We start from the raw sequence: 12,484 nt of genomic DNA on the forward strand, positions 1-12,484 counted from the left end.
GGATTTTTTTTCTCTCTCCCAAGCAACGCCAGGGCCGCTCCAAAAGAGGTGGGGCCCGACGCGCGCCTTTGGGGGGGGGTGCCTACACCTTTAAGCGCGGGCACGCGCGGGGCCTGCGCCTTTAAGCGCGGGCGCGCGCGAGGCCCTGGGTTCCCGGCGAGGAGGCCGCGGGAGCGCCCGGACCCGGCCCGCCTGCCCGGCCCCCGCCCGGCCCCCGCCCCGGCCCCGGCGGGGGAGGGGTCTCTGAGCGTGGCCCCTCCCCCCTGCGCCCCCACCTGCGCTGCGGTGCCTCCACCCCGCGTGTCCCTGCCTGTCCGTCTGTCCTCGCCCAGGCCTCGCCCCACCCCGGCCCCCGGGGCTGCCTTGCCACCCCCCCCAACCGCATCCGCCCCCCTCCCTCCGGCCAGTCCCCCGCCGCAGCCCAGGAAGCAAGCCGGGACCACGCCGCCCCAGACCCTGGGCCCGCACCCCGACATCGGGGGCCTGCACCCTGAGATTGGATCCAGAGATCTGGAAACCTGAGCCTGAGACCCTGATCTGGGGCTGGGACCCCCAAGACCTGGAGCCCGAACACCTAGTGTCTGGGGCTGGAATCTCAACATCAGTCTTGGGAACCCCAAGACTTGGAATATGGACCCCCAGATTTGGAGCCTGAACCTCAAGATTTCGCATCTAAAACCCCAAATCTGGAACTGAACTCTGAATGCTGTGCCTGGGACCTTGAAATCTGGGACCAGATTCCCATATCTGTAACTGGAACCCACTAATTGGGACCTGAACCCTGAGATTTAGGCCTCAAATTCCAAGATCTGGACCCTGGCATTCCAAGGGGCCTAAACCTGGGTTTGAGCCTGAAGTCCTTGCTGCAGACCCGAATGCTGAAATTGAGAGCTAGAGACCTCCAAATCTTGACTCGGAACCCCAATATCTGAACCCAGCACCCCAGTATCGGATCCCAGGACTGGGCTTGAGACTCAGACCCTCAGCTCTCCGTTTGGCTGTTTAGTATCCCAAGCCCAGAGCTAGGAGACACTGGCTCTGATCAACCCAAACTGGAGCCTGGGTCTCTAGAATTGGACCCTAGAGGCCCTGTATTTAGAGATCTAGGACCCCAAGTAATAAGGTCTAGAGACTCCATGGCCACAGATCTGGGCTGAGACACAACACAGACCCTCTACAGAGGCCTTGGGGACAGAGAAGGCATGACCAGGCCCCCCCTCCAGAGCCCTGACCCCTGACCCCTTGGAGCTTGAGGACTCTGCTCCCTGGGGCGGCTTCCAGCTCAGGTAAGGCTATTGGGGGACCCCCATGGTGGGGAGGGACTTGGGAGGAACTTTGGGGCTGGGGGTGGAGGTAAGTGAGGACGAGGTCCCCCTGGGCACCCGTGGGGTTTGCCCAGGGCACAGATATCCCGCCCCCCTCCTCCAAGGGTTTGCCTCCAGCTCCTGCTGTGCTTCACGTACTCTCTGGACATTTATTTGACCAGCACTGCCCCTCTCTGACCTCCTCTTCCCCAGTTGATGGCACCTCCAGGTCTCTGATCTCTCACTCTGTTCCCCAGTTTCTTCCCACCACCTATCTCATCTGACCGTCTCCAGACGCCTCTCCGGGCCACCGCTCCTCTCACTGACCATCTCTGTCACTGACCATCTCTGTTCACCACTCCTGGCTCTGATCACCTTTGCCACTGCCATCCACCGCCTCTCTCCCAGGCCACCTCTGTCTGCTGCTTCACTCAGTGACCACCTTTGGCATCTCTGTCCGCCCTACCTGTCTCTGATCATCTTCCACTAGGCCTCTTGCCCTTGCCCACCCCTGACTGTCTCAGCCCTGGCCTGCCTCTGACCATCTTTTCCCATTGCTCTCGGCCCCCTCCCTCTGCCTATCCTAACTGCCAGTCTACGACCATGCGACCATCTCTGACCCTTACTGACCACCTCTCTTCTCTGTCTCTCTTGAGCCCTGGAGTTCTCTAATCATTTCCAGTATCTCTGGCTGCCTTTCCTCCCTCTGATGACCTCTCCTGGCACCCACCATCCTAACAGCTGTCCTCATCTCCAACTGTTTCTGACATGTCCGTCCTTTCCTCCTCTATCTGACTACCTCTCTGGCTTTTGACCATCTCTGACCATCTCTCTCTTGGATCTGACCATCCCTGACCATGTCCCCTCCTCTGTCCACCTCTCATCTTCTGGACCACCTCTGACCACCTCCCTTCTCTGGTCATGTTTGACGACTTCTAATCATTCCCACCACACTGACCGCCTCTTCTCTCTGGCCATCTTTCACCGTGTCTTTGACCACGTTTAAAGCCCTCTGGCTTCCCTTCTGCCCACTGATCAACCCTCCCAGGTCCTCTGTCTCTGACCATCTCTAATTACCTCCTTTCCTCTGACTGTCTTTGTTCATTTCTGCTCCCTCTGTCCCTCCACGACACCTCCCTCTGAGTCTTTGACCATCTCCTCTGCTTTTTGATCCTTCTGACCACTCCCACTCCTCTGCCTGACCATCTTTGACTCAACTGTTTTGCTCTCAGCCCACCGTGACCTTCCCTCCTGGCCTTGAGCCACCCTCATGCCCTGTGGCACCCCTCTTCTGGCCTCCGCCTGCCCTAATGCCTCCCTTCTTCCCTGTAGGCCGCCCCCGCCCGCAATGGCCGTCCTCCCACTGCTCCTGTGCCTGCTGCCGCTGGCCCCTGCCTCGTCCCCGTCCCAGCCAGCCACAGCCAGCCCGTGTCCCCGCCGCTGCCGCTGCCAGACGCAGTCGCTGCCCCTAAGTGTGCTGTGCCCCGGGGCCGGCCTTCTGTTCGTGCCCCCGTCGCTGGACCGCCGGGCAGCCGAGCTGCGCCTGGCGGACAACTTCATCGCGGCCGTGCGCCGCCGCGACCTGGCCAACATGACCGGCCTGCTGCATCTGAGCCTGTCGCGAAACACCATCCGCCACGTGGCAGCCGGCGCCTTTGCTGACCTGCGCGCCCTGCGCGCCCTGCACCTCGATGGAAACCGGCTGACCTCGCTGGGCGAGGGTCAGCTGCGCGGCCTGGTCAACTTGCGCCACCTCATCCTGAGCAACAACCAGCTGGCGGCCCTGGCGGCCGGTGCCCTGGACGACTGCGCCGAGACGCTCGAGGATCTCGACCTGTCCTACAACAACCTGGAGCAGCTGCCCTGGGAGGCCTTGGGCCGCCTGGGCAACGTCAACACGTTGGGCCTCGACCACAACCTGCTGGCCTCCGTGCCCGCCGGCGCCTTTTCCCGCCTGCACAAGTTGGCACGGCTGGACATGACCTCCAACCGCCTGACCACCATCCCGCCCGACCCGCTCTTCTCCCGCCTGCCGCTGCTGGCCAGGCCCCGCGGCTCCCCCGCCTCGGCGCTGGTGCTGGCCTTTGGCGGGAACCCCCTCCACTGCAACTGCGAGCTGGTGTGGCTGCGGCGGCTGGCCCGGGAGGACGACCTGGAGGCCTGCGCCTCCCCGCCGGCTCTGGGTGGCCGCTACTTCTGGGCTGTGGGTGAGGAGGAGTTCGTGTGCGAGCCCCCTGTGGTGACTCACCGCTCGCCGCCGCTGGCGGTGCCTGCGGGCCGGCCAGCTGCCCTGCGCTGCCGGGCCGTGGGGGACCCCGAGCCCCGCGTGCGCTGGGTGTCACCCCAGGGCCGCCTGGTGGGCAATTCGAGCCGTGCTCGTGCCTTCCCTAACGGGACGCTGGAGCTGCTGGTCACCGAGCCGGGCGATGGTGGCATTTTCACTTGCATTGCGGCCAATGCTGCTGGCGAGGCCACCGCTGCTGTTGAGTTGACTGTGGGTCCCCCCCCACCTCCCCAGCTAGCCAACAGCACCAGTTGTGACCCCCCGCGGGACGGGGATCCTGATGCCCTCACCCCGCCCTCTGCCGCCTCAGCCTCAGCCTCCGCCTCCGCCTCCGCCAAGGCAGCTGACACTGGGCCCCCTCCCGACCGTGGTGTCCAGGTGACTGAGCACGGGGCCACCGCTGCTCTTGTCCAGTGGCCGGATCAGCGGCCTATCCCAGGCATCCGCATGTACCAGATCCAGTACAACAGCTCAGCCGACGACATCCTCGTCTACAGGTGCAGGGTCCAGGCAGCGGGCAGCATGGGTGGCAGACTGAGTTGGAGGGAGGGTTGAAGATACATCTTGTTGACACCCCAGGCTGCAACACAGCTGAGAAAGGAAGCGGAAAGGTACAAAGGAAATCAGACAGCAAAAGTAAAAGAAATCTGGCAGTAGTGATAAAAAGAAATAAGGCAGCACAAGTAAATAGTAGCAGAATAAAAAAGTAATCAGTCCAGAAGAGTAAAAAGCTAATCAGGGGGAGGGGGAGCCAGGTTGGAGGCAAACTGAATATAAAGGTAAAGAGGAACCAGGTGTTTCCAGAGGCTAGGACTAGATGTAAGCTAAGTTGCGGGAAGGAAAGGAGATCAAACGGGAAGGTAGAGAGTTCATGGGGAAAATGAAATGAGGGGGCCGTGCTGCAAAGGAATTCAGACCAGAGGTTGGAAGGAAAATGAGGGAGGAAGCTGAAGAGAGATCAGGCTTCGAGTTTGTAAACTGCTCCACATGTTTAGAGTTCTAATATGGTGACGTCTCAATTTTTGATTTTCTAAGTCAAATTATACCTAGGAACATTGAATTTGCCCACCCACTGTTAGTGATTCCCTTCTCTATTTAATTGTTGCAAACAATAGAAGAAAATCTGGGGCTTATACACTCTGAGAGCTGGTCAATACTTCTTCTGCCCCCGAGCTGGAGAGCATGTGGAACATCTGCTGTGTCTGGCCACATGTGGTCAGTAGTGGTGGCTCTGACCCAGATGCTGCTGACATTTCTCACCCAAGTCTAACCTTGCATGGATGGCTGTGGATTGTTCGCTCTTGTCACTGCCAGGCGAGGCCAGGGGTGCAGTCCCCGAGGCCTGGCTGCAGAGGACTGGGCCTCCCAACACCTGGGCTGTACACCCTATAAATCCAGTACCTGGGTCCCCTTTCCTTCTTGAGGGGCCCACACCTTAAGAGATTATCAGTTGATTTCCTTTTTCAGTCCTGGAAATCTAGCAAGCTTATTCTGTTGCCTTTTTCAGATGGCAGTGCTCCCTGGAGGGGGAGTAGGCTCCATGGAGGGCCCACACCTGAAAATCCCACAAAGCCTGCCCACATTACCTGGCAGGGGATGAGACAAATGCTCTCCTAGGTAGCCACCCTCTCAGAGACAATCACAGAGTTCCCTGTAACTCCCTCATTAAAGCAGTTTAGGAATAAGATAGATTATAAAACAAGTTAAATCTCCAGCAGGGTGCTCTGCTGCAAGAGAAAATAAAGTGGAATGGGTGCTAAGGATAAAAGGAAATGGGAAAGGTAAGGATAAATAAAAACCAGGCAACAGAGATAAAAAAAAAAAAAAAAAAGGAATCGGGAATCAGAGCTGGAAGAAATAAGGCAACAGGGAGAAAAATCAGCTGTGATGGCTGAGGAGCATCAGTTTCATGAGAGCAGAATCAGCTGAGGGCTCACTGGCTGTAGATACAGTAGCGATAATAAGGCGATGGGGCTGGGGGGACATTCACTGGCAGGGGAGAAGGAAGGCAGGCAGCAGCCGTGTGGGGGTTCAGGCGGTCCGGGGAGGGAATGCTAGCTGTACACTTGAGGATAAGGGGGCAGCTGGAAAAGGGAAATCAGGCCCCAACTGAAGGAGAGGCGGGCCCGGGAACTGGGGAAGGTGGGCAGGGGCCTAGCGGGAGACCTGGAGGTGGTATTGGAGGGAAAGTTGCACCTCAGGGAAGTGGGGCAGAGAGGCTGCGGTGAAACTGGCGGCAGAGATGCGGTGGGCAGCGGCCCTGGAGGGAATCTGGGCACTGGGCTAGGAGGAGATTAAACCGGGGGATTGAGCCGCAGGCGCCGGGATGCTAAGACGACCCGCCCATGGGTTATCGGTTCTCGCAAGAGGCTGACCAGGGAATTTGGGGCAGCGGTGGGCAGGAGCTCAGGGGCGAAGGGCGGGCTGGGGGGAAACCTGCCAACCAGCGAGGGGGCGGGGAGGTGGGGGCAGAGGGCAGGGTGCGGCCTGGGCAGCCAGAGACCTGACCCCCGCCTGCCTGTCCCCGCAGGATGATTCCCGCCGACAGCCGCTCCTTCTTGTTGTCGGACCTGGCGTCGGGCCGCACCTACGATCTGTGCGTGCTAGCGGTGTACGAGGACGGCGCCACCGGGCTGACGGCCACGCGGCCCGTGGGCTGCGCCCGCTTCTCCACCGAGCCGGCGCTGCGGCCCTGCGGGGCCCCGCACGCACCCTTCCTGGGCGGCACCATGATCATCGCCCTTGGCGGAGTCATCGTGGCCTCGGTACTGGTCTTCATCTTCGTGCTGCTCATGCGCTACAAGGTGCACGGCGGCCAGCCCCCGGGCAAGGCCAAGGCACCTGCACCCGTCAGCAGCGTTTGTTCGCAGACCAACGGCGCCCTGGGCCCCACGCCGGCGCCGCCCGCCCCTGAGCCCGCTGCGCCCAGGGCCCACACCGTGGTCCAGCTGGACTGTGAGCCCTGGAGGCCCAGCCACGAACCCACGGGACCCTAGCCTCGGGCCCACCTCCACGGCCCTTCTGGCCCCAGGGGTGGGAGGACCCAGGCGCCCCGTGGGACCTGGCCTCAGACTCACCAAATCGCTCACGGTTTTTAAAACTCTGATGGGGAGGGTGTCGGGGGCACCGGGGCACAACAAGAAAGTCCTATTTTTCTAAGCTTGGGCCTGGGCCCTTGCCCTTGTCTCTGTCTGTGGGGGCTGGGGAGGGATCGTGCAGGGGTCTGGAGTTGGGAAGGCCTCCTCTGGGGAGAGACCCCCACTCTGTTCTGTCTGAAGTTCCTGGGATGAGGCTGAGGATGGTCATCCATTCAGTCAACAGAATGCCAAGAGCGTGCCTTCTGGGTGTGCCCTGTGCTGGGTGACTCAGATGGCCCCAAGCCCTGCTCAGACAGTGAAAGTTCATTGTGATCAGAGATGTGGTGATGAGGGAAGCCTCGGAGGTTGTGGAAGCCCAGGAAAGGTGCCTGACTCAGCCTAGGGGGTGGTCAGGGAGGCTTCCTGGAGGAAGGCTGAGATCTGAGCATGACATCAGAAGGAGATAATTGGGCAAAGAGCAAAGGGAAAGCTGTTCCAGGCAGAGGACCCAGCACAAGCAAGAACTTAGTAAATGCCAGACGCTGGGGGTCCGGTGGTAGAGGTAAGGCAGGAGGGGCAAGCAGGGTCCAGGAGCTCCAGGCTGAGGAGCTCAGACTCTGGCCTGATGATAGTACTGGGGAGCCATGGAGGGTTCTATGCAGGGGAGGGCCAGGGCCAGGAATGGGCTTTAGGAAGATCTCTCTAGCTATCGTGAAGAGGATGGACCAGAGAGGAAAACTGAAGCTAGGAGCCTGAGGGAAGCCAAGGTGGGTAAGGACAAGGACAAGGCAGGACCGGGCCACGGCTTGGGGAAAGGTGAGAGAGGTGAGTAGGGGGTAGGTGAGAGAGGAAGCTGAATGGATGGGTTATGGAGCTGAAGGGCTGTGGGGGAGGAAGGTATCCAGAGTGAGGCCCAGGGCTCTGGCCAGGGGTGGGGACTGTGGAACCATCTGATGCAGGACCAGGAAGGAGATACAGGTTAGGGAAGATGCTGAGGGCAATGGGGAACTTGGTGAATGGTGGTGGGCAGAGGATGTCCAGGAGGTGGTAGCCAGGAGGCAGGCCTCAGGACCCTGGTCTATGAAGAAAAGAAGGCTATTATCAGCAGAGATGGGGAATGAGGCCAATGGGGTGATGAGACAGCTTCTGGGACTTTCCATGTTTAAGGGACAGGCAAAGAAAAACCTGACAGACTAAATAGGAACAGCAGATGGAGGGACAGAGTGAAGCAAACCAGTCAGGTCAAACCCAAGTGACTATTGTGTTTAATGTATCAGGCCATGGTGACCTCCTCAGTGAGAGTGGTGTTAGGGGATTGGTTGGGTAGGTGCCAGATTCAGCCAATTTGAGAGTAGGAGCTAAGAAAGTGTAAGTAGGGAGCATAGACCCTGTGATTCTGTGGGTCTAGGCCTGGTTTTGGTTAATCTGGACCAATCAGCACTACATCTCTACAAGGCTGGTCCTCACTCTGTCTTGGACCGCCTTAGATCCCCCTCAGACACCAGACCTGGAGGTTTGGAAGACCAAACTCTGGGCCTTGGTAACACTGGGGCTCATTGGAGATCCAGGAATGGGATAGGCAGTAAGAAGAATAGTGTTCTCTGACCCTAGGCCTCCTCTGGCGGTGGGTCCAGGGACAGAGAAGATGGGGATGGGGGAGATGGGCTTAAGTCCTGTGAGGGTTCTCTGGAGTGATGCTGGTGTGAGGGGCATGGTGAAGAGGGCCCAAGACTGGACTGGCCATTCTCAAGACCTGGTGCACATGACCTTGTCCTCATGGGATAACATCCGAGATTCTGCAACAGTTTTCTTGGTGGGTTGTAGGCTTTGAAAACGATCTTCCACCAGCTATAGGAACAATCTGAGTCCCAGGGACCTGGCCTGACTCCAGAGTCCTCCACAAGCATAATGAGGTCCTTCTTGTTTGTTACCCTTGGTGGCTGAGGTCAGGTGAAGCCATCAGGGTGAGGGAGGTGTCTTGGCAAAAGGGTAGGCGCCCTAGGGAGTGGGAAGATTGGAGATCTGGTGCCAATTTCAAAATGCCAATTGCTGCCACAAGGCGGAGACAGAGCGCACCATTCCTTAACCCTTATTTTTCAATTTGAACAATTTATTGTGTGCCTATTTGTGCAGCATGCTGGGAATTCAATACTGAGCAAATACAGGCACAGGTCCTGGCCTCACACATCTCACCATTTGGTGGGGAGACAAATGTTGAATAATCACACAAGCCAGTATAAAGCATCTGTGGCGAAGGCTGTTGTGGGGATGGAGCATGTAGGAGAGATACATGGAACTGGGAGACCCTATAACCAGGAGACCTGACCCGGGAACTGGCGTTGAGAGAGGCTTCCTGGAGGAAGTGACATCTCAGCTGAGCTGTGAAGGATGCTCAGGTTGGAGTTAACTGCACTGGGGGGAGGGGAGGTGGAAAGGGCATCCCGTGCAAATGGAACAATGTGTAGAAGTTTAGGGGCTGGGAGATGCATGGTGAGTGAAAGGGCTAGAAGAGGGGTGCTGAGATGGGGTGAGGGAAGGATGCAGTGTTGAGGCTGGAAAGGGGGCAGATGATACACGACCCTGTGGGCTGCTGGGATTTTATTATAAGTGGCATGAGAAGCCACTGGAGGTTCTGAACAGTGAGGAGAATAGTGCTCCCTCCTCTTCAGGAAGCTCCAGTGGTCGGGTTGGTCTGTTTGCACGTGGGGGACGAAAGTGAGGAAGGGAGACCAGGGAAGGGGCTACTGCAATGGTCCAAGCAAAACACTGACCCCAAATGAGGTTGGGACCTGAAGTGGATGGGCTGGAGAGAGAGTTGAGACTACCTCACCAGAGGCCTCTGTCCCCTATACAGAGGAGGACAGGGTGGACCACATCCAATGATCTGGCTCTCAGGCAAGATTGCAGAGACTGGAAAGAAGAGCTGTGGGACGCCCCTGGTGTCTGATATCCAAGGATCCATCCATTAGATGAGGAAGCAACCGTCTCTGTAAGAACTTTTTCCAGGTTCAAGTACTGGGCAGATAGTGGATGTTGGTTCTGCAAGGCAGAGACTGCGGCTGATTGGGGGGAATGTGGACACAGGAAATGCAGGCCTGGAAGGGGGACACGCTAATTATACGTGTGGAAACAAGGAGTGTGGGAGGGGATACATGCGGGCAGGCTAGTTCCTCTAGCGTGGCCCCCTTGGCCTCCCCAACAGGGCGCCTGGATCATCCCTCACCCCCATGCAGGAACAATACTCCTATGGACATATGATCACATGTATCTAGAATTTAAAGTTAAAATCCGGCCCTGCCCAACGGAGTCCACCAATTTCCTGAGCCCCGGGAACGCTACTGCTCCTTCCACGGTCCCTCCCCTGTGTGGCTTTGAGAATGCCTTTGCACATTTTTGAGACCAGGTTTTCTGGAACCAAAGTTCCAGGCTACTGGAGCGTTTTCTCGAAGTAACCATAGTCCTGATACCAGGATGCTCCCCTGTCTGCACCTTGCCACATCCCACCTATGTGTCTGGGTGCGGCTAATCTGCCCCGGGGCCTGAGTGTCTCTGGTGTCTGTGATCCCTTCCTTACAAGGCCTCAGCTAATGCCAAGGCTTCACAGCTCGTTTCCGTGGGCACATATGTGGGAGAGTCTGATAAAGGGGTCCTCCGGAAAGGGTTGCTTCTCTTCTGGGTTGAACCCGAACATGGCCTCTGCCTCTGATTCCTCCCTGGTGCCTGTGCCCTTTCACGCTTCCCAAAAGCAAGGACGGGTGTCAGTGCGTGGCGTTGCCCTGACTTGTACAGAGCGACGCTGGGAACACATCGGTGACCAACCAGCCCCAGACCCCACCTTCACAGAGCTCCAGTCCAGTGGAGGAAATACATGCTCACCAAACAATGACACCCCAAAGTGGAGATGGCTGGGATAAGGGAAGCACAGGCAAGACTGATAAGGGGCTGTCTATGTGCAAGGGATTCTGGGAGCCCAGACTGGGCTCCTTACAGAGCCTGGCTTGGGAGGTGGGGTGAGTCCGTGATTTCCTGAATGCAGGGCCAGCTTCATGGCAGTGTGACCTGTACAGTCGCACAGCACCTCACATTAAGAAAGGCCCTGCGCTTGGTTGAATGCCCTGCTGTCGCCATCGTGAAATTCTTAATAATTTTTGAACAAAGGACTCCACGTGTTCATTTTGCACTGTGCCCTGCATACTTCAGGGATGTACAGAAAGAGCCAGAGGAAGAGTCTTCCAAGGACAGAGAACATTGTGTGCCAAACACAAGAAAGGAAGAGAGGATCGTACCCTTGAAGAGCTGACCGCAGTTCTGTGTAGCTGGAGCACAGAGAGGAAGGAGGGGGTGAGTGAGGGGTGGGCTCAAGAAGTTGCTGGATGCCAGCTGCCGAGCTGACGGCTCACGAGTTGGGACTCCATTCCAGAGGCACTGGGGAGCCATGGTGGAGGGACAGGGTCAGGTTTGGACTTTAGAAAGATCCATCTGTCTATACTGGGGAAGGTGGCCAGGGGCACACGACCGAAAATAAGGTTGGGGTGGGAGGCTCGGCTGCCTGTGGGAAGGGTGAGAGTGTCTGGTCACTGTGCGGGGGGGGGGGCGTATGAAGAGCCTTGAATACTTGGGTGACAGACACCCAATACACCAGGAGACCGGCCGGGGGGGACCCAAAGCCACAGGCTGAATCCAGAGCTTCATTTTCACTTGAAGATTTTTCACTGTTGGGTGGGTGCACAAGGGTAGGTTAATGGGTGTCACTGGTAAGTACTTGAAAATCTTTATATGAGAACTCACATGGATAGACTGATGAAAGTGAATGCAAAATTGGCAAGAATTTAGAGTATAAAATGTAAGACTTCAAAGGACTTTATTCTGGGATATTCTGGCTTCAACTCTGGAACCCCTGGAGTGCACTTCACTCCTCCCCAGTCCTCCGGATGAAACATCAGATCTTTGGGAACTTCTTTATCCGCAGCCCTAAACGCTGTGGCTGATGCCCCCAGGGCTAGGAACTGACCCCCTTCCTGCTCCTCCACTCACCTTCTGAGGCAGCACCTCTCCAGCTGCCCTCAGGCTTCTCTTTTTTTCTCTGCTGAAGACCCCCATATATCTGTCCCCAGCACGGGCCCCTCTCCCAAGCCTGGCTTCCCTCAGCTTCCAGGACAGCCCCCAGGCCTCTCACATGGCGGGGGGGCAGGGTGCACATTGACCTTAGCTTCTTCCCATACTGTCCCTCTTCCCGGGTCCCCTCAGAGCAACCCTCCACTCAGCCTCCTGGCAGCCCTTCCACTTAGCCTTGCTCCCTTCTCTGGCCCCAACCACCTGGGTCCCTGCATCTCCCCCCCCCCCCACCCCCAGGGGTCCTGGCTTCAGTTTCCCACTCTGGTCCAGAGAATCTTCATAAAGCCAAACCTGACCCTCCTCTGCATAGAACCCACCATGGCTCTCCTGGGTTCCTGGACAAAGCTCCAGCTCTTTAGCCTGGCTGTATAGGCCTTGCCTGCCCCCCACCTACCCCCAACTCCATCTCTAGCACATAGGAGATAAGCACTTCCTGAAAAGCCCACCCTTTTACACACCCACGTTGTTCCCTGTGCCCTCAGGGGAGCCTTCCTTCACCTCCTCTGCTTGTGTTGAAGAGCAGGGGAAGGATCTTAAGCTGGTGAGAAATGAAACTATTGAAAGAATTCCTTCTTGAATTCTCCCCCTACTCTCCGTACCAAAGGCAAGGGTTCTTGAGGGGGGGGGTGAGAAGGGGCTGGAAATTGTATCCAAGGTCCCTTGCCTTTCCTTGTCCGGAGTCCCAGCCTGTCCTTTGTCCGGGA

General features: G+C 57.7%; 1 protein-coding gene across 1 annotated transcript; it reads left to right on the forward strand.

The window, feature by feature from the left end:
* Window positions 1-265: 265 nt before the first annotated feature.
* Window positions 266-6,747, forward strand: LRFN3 (leucine rich repeat and fibronectin type III domain containing 3). Its single transcript, XM_026010241.2, has 3 exons — window positions 266-1,286; window positions 2,637-4,085; window positions 6,119-6,747. The coding sequence occupies exons 2-3, from the start codon at window positions 2,653-2,655 to the stop codon at window positions 6,582-6,584; spliced, it is 1,899 nt and encodes a 632-aa protein (XP_025866026.2). The 5' UTR covers window positions 266-1,286; window positions 2,637-2,652; the 3' UTR covers window positions 6,585-6,747.
* The last annotated feature ends 5,737 nt before the right edge of the window (window positions 6,748-12,484 follow it).

This window comes from Vulpes vulpes, chromosome 1 (assembly GCF_048418805.1).
Source record: "Vulpes vulpes isolate BD-2025 chromosome 1, VulVul3, whole genome shotgun sequence".
NCBI classification, from domain to species: domain Eukaryota; kingdom Metazoa; phylum Chordata; class Mammalia; order Carnivora; family Canidae; genus Vulpes; species Vulpes vulpes.